The sequence below is a fragment of the Scylla paramamosain genome, chromosome 32 (assembly GCF_035594125.1).
Source record: "Scylla paramamosain isolate STU-SP2022 chromosome 32, ASM3559412v1, whole genome shotgun sequence".
In the NCBI taxonomy this organism is placed as follows: Eukaryota; Metazoa; Arthropoda; class Malacostraca; order Decapoda; family Portunidae; genus Scylla; species Scylla paramamosain.
In genome coordinates this window covers 15,211,190-15,219,880 of record NC_087182.1, presented here as the reverse complement: position 1 = coordinate 15,219,880, position 8,691 = coordinate 15,211,190, and the positions used below count along the sequence as shown (strand labels likewise).

General features: G+C 44.5%; 2 protein-coding genes across 3 annotated transcripts in view; both read left to right on the top strand.

Annotated features, from left to right (window-relative positions):
• Nucleotides 1–158, top strand: part of LOC135088920 (glutamate receptor ionotropic, delta-1-like) — a 4,192-nt gene extending 4,034 nt beyond the window's left edge. The window contains exon 10 of the mRNA XM_063983979.1: nucleotides 1–158. This exon is cut by the window's left edge and continues 43 nt beyond it. Coding sequence (XP_063840049.1) covers nucleotides 1–22 — 22 coding nt within the window. The 3' untranslated portion in view covers nucleotides 23–158.
• Nucleotides 159–2,300: 2,142 nt separating this feature from the next.
• On the top strand, nucleotides 2,301–8,572 carry LOC135088919 (glutamate receptor ionotropic, kainate 2-like). Of its 2 annotated transcripts, XM_063983978.1 has the most exons (11): nucleotides 2,301–2,918; nucleotides 3,742–3,845; nucleotides 3,977–4,067; nucleotides 4,317–4,475; nucleotides 4,594–4,741; nucleotides 4,948–5,165; nucleotides 5,256–5,407; nucleotides 5,488–5,598; nucleotides 5,942–6,102; nucleotides 6,226–6,307; nucleotides 8,407–8,572. In XM_063983978.1, exons 1-10 carry the CDS (start codon nucleotides 2,871–2,873, stop codon nucleotides 6,279–6,281), a joined length of 1,248 nt encoding a protein of 415 aa, XP_063840048.1. In that variant the 5' UTR covers nucleotides 2,301–2,870; the 3' UTR covers nucleotides 6,282–6,307; nucleotides 8,407–8,572. The 2 variants fall into 2 exon arrangements, with proteins under 2 accessions (XP_063840048.1, XP_063840047.1); XM_063983977.1 differs by having other exon boundaries at nucleotides 4,948–5,407.
• Nucleotides 8,573–8,691: the final 119 nt, after the last annotated feature.

Below are 8,691 nucleotides of genomic sequence, written 5' to 3'. Positions count from 1 at the left end.
TGCCTGCTTTTCCCGCTCGTAAAGCTCACCTCGCCTCACCCAGACCTGTGATGCTGACCCTTACACTCACCTCGCCATTGTGTCCTGCAGTGATTTGACACATGCTGATAATTATAATAAACATCCCCTATACCTGTTATCTGACCCCGCTATGCTGGCAACACGGCCCGCCATGCTGACCAAACCCCGCTGTACTGACAACATAGCCCGCCATGCTGACCAAACCCTTCTATGCTGACAACACACACCGCAATGTTAACCAAACCCCGCTATACTGACAATACACCCCGCCATATTAACCAGACCCCGCTATGTTGACAACACATCCCGCCATGGTGACCAAACCCCGCTATACTGATCCCAGTCCCACTAAGCTAACCACATACCAAAAGCTAAGCATAAACCCAACTATGCTGACAGTAAACTCCGCTATGCTGATCACAAACCCCCAATACTGACCACACATCCCGCCATGCTGACGACAAATTTACTCATTCCATAACCTCACTATGCTGAACCAATTATTCTGAGAGTACTAGTATATGCTGGCCAGAAAATCATTATTCTACCCACAAACCCATTATTCTCAGCACAAACTACAGTATGCTGACCACTAACCCCTTTGTAGCCATTCCTACACATATATTTACTGTTACAAGTTAAACAATGCTGACATCTATACTTACACCACTGACACAAGTTACATAATGCTATTAAATCTTTTACGTTGACTCCCAAGCCTATAATGCTGATTCCTAGGCCTATAATGCTGATAAATACTGACCCAAGCTTTATCGACACTCAACGAGACGCTCAGGAACACAAGGGATCCCAAAAGAAGACCAAACTGCATCAAGCGTGTTGGCCCAGACGAGGCTGTTTCTGGCGCCTTGAAATTAAAATATACCAAATATTTCAGAAACGGTACAATAAATGTGAAAAAAATGTGAGGTGCTTCCGTTCTTTATGTTCCGATCTTGGGTTAGGTTTAGTAATTGGGTTACGAGGAGGCGAAGGAGGAGGAGGAGGAGGAGGAGGAGGAGGAGGAGGAGGAGGAAAGAAAGAAAGAAAGAAGGGAAGGAAGGAAGAAGGAAGGAAAGAAGAACTACAACAACAACAACAACAACAACAACAACAACAACAACAACAACAACACTACCACCACTACCACCACCACCACCAACAACAACAACAACAACAGCAATAACACTGCCACCACCACCACCACCACCACCATTACCACCACCACCACCACCACCAACAACAACAACAACAACAACAACAACAACAACAACCACTCAAACAAAGAGCACCTACACCTAATAACAGCGACATAAACAAGTAACAAATCACTCCTTCCCTCGTCACATGGACATCACAAATAACCACCCCAAAACCAAGCTAGTACATTACACACTCTATATGAACTGAACACCGCTCGTTAAACACTTCACGTAAGGAGAAGCGAAGTGAACTAACAGAGTGACAAAGCAGCACCTCTTCACTTCTTTACCTAGACACAGAGCACCTTAATCCCTCTAATCAATGCTCAATTACCTGTATCCATCAACAGGCAATGATTAAAGGATGAGATTAATCACGCTCGCTCTAAGGACGTAACGAGGTGATACGAAGAGCAACGTTAATCAATACAATTTCATTAATGGAGATTTTTCTGTTTTCTCGTGGTGGAATATTATCATTATTCATCTATGTCTTTCTTTTTTTACATATAACTTGAGTTTGAGTGAGTGACTAAGAGTGCATTAAAAATAACAAAATAATAAGTAGTTGAATAAATAATAAGTAAGTAAAAAAGTAAGTAAAAGATTAAATGGATATATAAATGAATGAATAAATAAACTGATAAATATATAAACAAATAAATTAATAAATAAATTAATTAATAAATTAACAATAAAACAAAGAATAAGTACAAGAACGAGAGAGAGAGAGAGAGAGAGAGAGAGAGAGAGAGAGAGAGAGAGAGAGAGAGAGAGAGAGAGAGAGAGAGAGAGGTCAGTACAAGATCAAGAGAAACAATTCAACTTTAATTAGCTTGGCAGCACAAGAGGTAGAAATACACCTGTCATGACCGAATGCACCTGTCATCACCTAATTAAGGGAAGGCAGGTGCATTGGACCACCTGAATAATTGAACGTGTGGAGTTCTTGGACCACGCCTGTCTAATTTAATGAGGGATGAAGGAGAGGGGGAGGGGTGCACGGGGAGCGAGGAAGAGGATAGGCAGGTAACTCAGGTCGTCAGTCAGTCATCAGTAGCGGTGCAGGTAGGTTGGATAAGTTACTGTGCAGAGTTGAGGAAAGAGGAGGAGGGGGAAGACGAGAGAAGTAAGAGGTGGAAGAAGACGAGAACGAGAACGAGGACGAGAACGATGACTGGGATCTACGCAGCCAACACAAGGCAACAAATGATACAGTGCAGCACAATACGAGTGTTAAGAAATATTATCATTACCAACAGAGGTCCTTAGAAGTAGATATCATAACTAACAGGAATGATTATCACCAACATGAATTACCATTACCAACACACGTTACGAAGTGGAATAATTATAAACAGAAATCATAACCATAAGGAAACATTACAACCATGATCATTGTTTACAGGAACCGTCATTATCAGTTAACATCAATACATCACTAATATCAAGGCACTTATCGCACCGCAAGTCATTACCAACGCCAATCGCTACAAACAAAATCCTATTGACGGGACCCACACCAAGAGAGGGAAGGTCTCCACAAACACATTACCAAACGAATTACTTACAAGGCACCTACTAAGTCATCAATGCAGTGAGGTACCTGAAGTGCTTTAAGAGGCCGGCACTGCCTTCACTCACGCCATGACAGCAGCGCAAGCAAGACCTGTACTCAAGGTGGCCGTGGAGGAGGTAGGTTATGTTAGGTTAGGTTACCGTGGGGTATAAGGAATGTTGTGTTAGGTAAGATTAGGTGTCTATAAGACTTGGGAAAAGATACGACATGTTATGTTAGGTTATGCCACAGTGAAGTTTACGTAAAGAAAGGATATGTTATGTTAGGTTAGGTTAGGTTAGATGACATAACTGTGAATATTACGTAAAAAAATATTTAAAATGCTTAGGAAGGATTTAAATAAAGGATGTATTATGTTATGTTAGGCTTGCTAATTACTGAGCGATTTACGGAAGGAAGAGACGCTCAGGGAAGTGTGAGAACAGTGTGAGGAGAGGAGTGCTGTGGAGTATTTAGTATGTATGAGCAAAGAGATTCAGACTGTAGAACACGAGGAATACTGAGGAATATTCACAATTTATTATGAATATCCAGGTGTATGACGACGTGAGGAGCAATGACGAGTGTTCAGGAAGTACAGGGACGTGAGGAGTATTCAAGGTGCATAGGAATATGAGAAGTAATGTTAAGCGTTCAGAATGGATCAGGATATGATTAGTAGTGTAGAATATCCAATGTGTATGAGAACATAAGAAGTATTGTACAACGTTATGGGTGTATGGGAACCTGAAAAGTTCTGTGGTATAAGTACATGTAAAGGCGAGGAATATTCGTTATACTTGATGACATAGTAGGTAGTAAGGAATATCATTACAATTTAATGAGCACACTTAACAAAGGAATGCATGCGTCTCTTCTCACACACCCCTATACTCATGTGTTAAATCAATATGGTACCGTTGCCTTCCTTCCCGCACTTCACACTGCGTTCCTGGCCAGTGGGTGCCGTGGACGAAGGTTGTGACGGAGACCAACGGGGCGCTGAGGATCGAGGGCCCGATGGCTAATCTCCTCGACATTCTCTCCAGCGTCCTTAACTTCGAGTGAGTGAGCCAGGCTATCAGGCTATCAGACACGACTAGAGTTTCACGGACTCAGGAATAATAGTATGTTAGACAAGGGACAGTTTGGCATTGTATCAGGAAGGTAAAAAAACTGTATTTTCCGCCCGTAGCTACGAGTTCATGCGGCCTGTGGACAGAGTGTGGGGCGGCCCTGATGCAAACGGATCCTGGAATGGCCTTCTGGGACTCCTGCAGCGAAGGGTGAGTCCTGATACTGCGTCCAATTAAAAGCTTTGATAAGTGTGTCATAATCAATGGCCATTAAACTTGCAGGTGGCGGCAGCAGACGGGTGGTGGAGGTAGCCAGCAGTAGCAAGTTATGGATTTAATTTAATTGATTCTGCTAAAATATTCTCTTTGATAGTAGAGTAGCGACGTGGGAAAAATACGTAATGGGTGGGAGCTGGATTGATTGGCGAAGAGTCATATTTGAAGGCATTCCTTGTGCAGGAGGTGGAGCTGGCGGTGGGGCCATTTGGCGTGACAAACCAGAGAGAGACTGTGTGTGACTTTTCGGACGCTTTCTACAGCGAGAACAACGCTATCCTGATGGTGAGACCCACGCTGCAGAACGACATGGCAGGCTTCGCCAAACCCTTCGCTAATGAGGTGATGTGATGTCCTTACCATCTTGTTAAGTAATTGCTGGTCTCTGGGATACATGGTGGTGACTGTGGTGGTAGTGATGACGGCAGTGACAATTGTAGTCCTGGTGGTGGCACCTCAGGTGTGGCTACTGACGCTGGTGAGTCTGGTGACGATGGTGGTGGTGATGGCGCGGGTGGCGACGGCGGAGGCGAGTCTGTACAACACCAGGAACCGGAACAGCCTGGCCAAGGCAGCCATCTGGGGCCTTAAGGCCTTCACTCAGGAAGGTGAGCCACTACACCCAGCGAATGTTCACTCTTTAGGGTGAGTCACCACACCCACGCCCACTCAGCGGGGCGTTCACTGTTTGGGGAAAGTGTGCCACGTGTGTTGTGGACAGAGAGTGTGTTGTGGTGGAGCAGACGGTGTACCGTGCTCACTTATTTCCCTCCTCCTCCTCCTCCTCCTCCTCCTCCTCCTCTTCCTCCTACAGGCTCCGAATGGCTGCCGCCCCATGACGCAGGACGCATGCTGGTCACCACCTGGCTGCTGGCGTCCCTGGTGTTCATGTCCTCCTACAGCGGCATCCTCACCGCCATGCTCACCGTGCCGCGGGTCACCATCCCCATTGACTCCCTCGCAGACCTGGTGGCGCAGAAGGATCTACCCTGGAGGCTGGAGGCGGGCTCCATGATGTTCCAGTACTTTCAGGTGAAACATCTAGTGAAGGTCGACATCTCGCTCGCTTACAAGATTGCCATCGCCAGAAGGCAATACAGTCACTTATGTTTACTCCTGCAGGAAGCTGAAGACGGCGTACGCAGGAACGTGTTTACCGGCACGTCAGGAACTTTCCAGGACTGCTGGGCGGCGCGGCAGGACATCGCTGAGGGGAGATACGCGGCCATCTGCGACAGAACCACTATGAAGAAGGCCATGTCGTGGGATTTCAGGTAAAAGGTTGTCCTCGCTGGCCTGTCCCTCATATCTCACTGCCACCGCAACACTAGTGAGTCTTCTTTTGTCTCTTCAGCACCAGCGGGCGGTGTCACCTGTACATCTCCCGCGAGAATGTGTACAGCAACGTGCAGATCGCCATGGCCTTCCAGATTAACTCCACCTACCGTGAGAGATCGAACAGGATGTGAGTGACCTCATAACACTGACGAGAATTCATTAACCTCTATGATTGTGTAATCTCATATGAATACAAGAGAGGGTCTGGGTGGCTTTGCAGGACAATGCTTTTCCCGCCGCCTAAATGTTAAAAGTCCAATGTTTCAGTTTCTTTGTTGGAAGGGCAGCACTGCCTCTCGTCATGAAAACTCGTTATTAAGACGCTACAATTCTATCATATTCCGATTTTCATTTGAAAGGAAAATAAACTATTTACGATGTTTATGAAGTCAGTCACACCTAAAATCAAAATATTCATGTTGTAGAGAATTGTGGTGATCAGAGTTTTTACGAGACGTGACCATTGGCAGCATCCACGCTGTGAAGGAATCCGGGATCCTGAACCGCTGGATCGGCGCCCAGATCACCAACACCAGCCAATGCCTTCGCCCGCCCACCGCAGATCGCAGCGAGGCCATCGCCGCCCTCAGCATTCAGAGTATGGGCGGCTCTTTCCTCGTGTTGGTGGGAGGTGAGCGGTGGTGAAACAGGGAATCACCAAGGAAATATACGAAGGAAAACTCTGACATCAACCTGTCCTCACCTGAGCAACGACAAGGGCCAATGTAACAACCTCTTCCCCATTTCCAAACAGGTCTGGCAGCAGGCACGGCAGTCTTCTTCCTGGAGGCGGTGGTGCCGAGGATGTGAGGCTCTAAGGCTTTGAGGGAGACAGGGTGAGCTGTTCCCGCATATACTACAGTCTTCAAAGCAAACTATACGAGTCCATTAATCCTAAAAAAAAAAAAAATGTTATGGTAGGCTGGGATAGAGGGCAGGATAAAGGAGACTGTGGGGAAGGTTTGAAGGAGGCGATGTCCTGCAGCTGAATGAAGGACGAGCTGGAGGAGGAGGAGGAGGAGGAGGAGGAGGAGGAGGAGGAGGAGGAGGTGACATGGTAATCAACATTTATTTACGAGGCAATCTAGAGCTATCGTGATGAGATCCAAGGCCACGGCACACTGGTGAAGCTCTTGTCTGACCATCCTTCACACCCCGGGGTTTGACGTTGCATTATTGGTTAAAATTAATTATAATTTTCATGAGATGTTGAGATTACATGCTACGCGAAAGAGAGAGAGAGAGAGAGAGAGAGAGAGAGAGAGAGAGAGAGACTTACTTTCGCCACCAAAATGTATCATACAAATTCACTTCCTTCTAGTTTTACTACAAACTTTATGCATATTCTGTAACATAGTTTTTTTTTTTTCATTAAATATTTTATACTATTTTCTTACTATACAAGTATGTTATAGCACAAAGTATTGTAGTTAATAGAATCGATTTTATATATCTACCTTTATATCTACTTGTCTATTTATCTATCTTTCTATCTATCAATCTATCTTTGTCTATTTGTCTATCTATCTATCTGTGAGACAACTGAGAGGAATGAGTGGCACAGAAAAATACGAGATGAAGCAGAAGCATTTTACTTCATCTAGCACTTTAAAAAGTCGTCTCCTCCTCAAAAGAACTCGTCGAAATGTTAGAGAAAATAAACTACCACTGCTTCACCTTGCCTTCCCCCTTCACCACTACGGTTACTATTTGACTACCACCTCAAGTAATCAACTTTTTAACTTGTAAAACTTTGCCTGTAGATCACGATAGCTGTGATCTGCACCCCATTCCTTACACCTAGACTCTTTTCTTCGGGAAGTGCGTCACGGTCTAATACACAGCATGTTGAACTATAACAGCAAAACAGTAGAGAGAAAAGATGGAAATACCTGACAGCGTACCTCACAATACATTCCAGCAACAGTCAGCCAACCGGAGCGAAATACCAATGATCCAAAGCCAAGTCATGATGATGAACATGGTAAAGGTGTTATACTTTCTCTTTTAACCTCACCTCGCGACTCTGCCCTCGAGAACATAAGAAAACATAAGGAAACGAAAGCAGCAAGAAGCCAGTAGGCCTACACGTGGCATACGTCATACATAATTATACTTACATCCACCTATTATCCCTGTTCATAAACTCATCTAATCTTTTTTTAAACTTCCCTCTTGAGTGGCACTAACTACGTGATTACCAAGTCTTTCCCATTCATCTACCACTCGACTGAGCACCATTTCTTATCCCTCTCTTTTCCAGATTGAACTTTATCAAGACTGAACTTGTTACTTCTATTTGTATCACGATTAATAACCCGAAGTATTTTGTCTACTCCACACTCATATTTTTTTTTTAATGGAGTGAAACTAATCACAAGATCTTTTTTGTAGTTTTATTCTACATAAAGGAGAATACGATAAAATTCAATTGACTTTCTAATGTCAGTGAGGCCAAAAAAGACAGATGATATTGAATTTTACGATTATATAGGCTAAAAAAAAGTAATGATTGTACACTCTGCGTCACCAGCCCCGTCACAGAAATGTTGCCACGTGAGGACAGGCAAACACAGTCATTGCCACCGACTGATGCTCTCACTTCCTGACTGGTCAACGTATAATCGTCTTATTTTGAAACGTGAGACAAATTAATGTTGTATTTCTTCCAAAACCTTTACCTAACTACAAGTAAAAAAGTAATTAATTATCTCGCAGTCATATAATGGTTCTGGTAGAAATAAAGTACATTTCTAGCACGTTCTGAAAGAAGACGAGGGGTGAGAATACGAAGCAAATCAACGAGTGAACGTCCCAGTCATTGGCAGCGTTACAATGTTCGCGTGCTCTCATGTCCCAAAAATACTGTGACAACTTTGGTGAAGCAGACCATCAATGTGAAGGTATTAACTAATATAATCTTACCCACCAACAGCCTCACTTCCCAGCCCTCCACGTCCCTGATGACCTTCCAGTGGTTGCCCTCTCCGCTGCAAAGACTGGCACCCTGCTCTGCCGTGATGACCTGTGACCTGACCACTTGTGACCACCTTTCCCAGCGGCAATGTAACTTCAACATATTAAATGTATCTTAAAGACGAGTTCCTGGTGTTCAGAGACCTCCACTCAGGACGAGAGGTGGACAGGAAAGAAGGAATGATAAAAAGAGATTAAGAGAAGCAGGGAACAGGGGTGCAGTAAACAAAGATGGACACGTTCA

What these genes read in the sequence shown, in the direction of transcription:
- LOC135088919 (XM_063983977.1), top strand. Translation starts at nt 2,871, where the DNA reads ATGACAGCAGCGCAAGCAAGACCTGTACTCAAGGTGGCCGTGGAGGAG. An exon ending in GCCATGTCGTGGGATTTCAG is followed by an intron (nt 5,408 to 5,487) that starts GTAAAAGGTTGT and finishes TTGTCTCTTCAG; the next exon opens with CACCAGCGGGCGGTGTCACC. An exon ending in TTTCCTCGTGTTGGTGGGAG is followed by an intron (nt 6,103 to 6,225) that starts GTGAGCGGTGGT and finishes ATTTCCAAACAG; the next exon opens with GTCTGGCAGCAGGCACGGCA.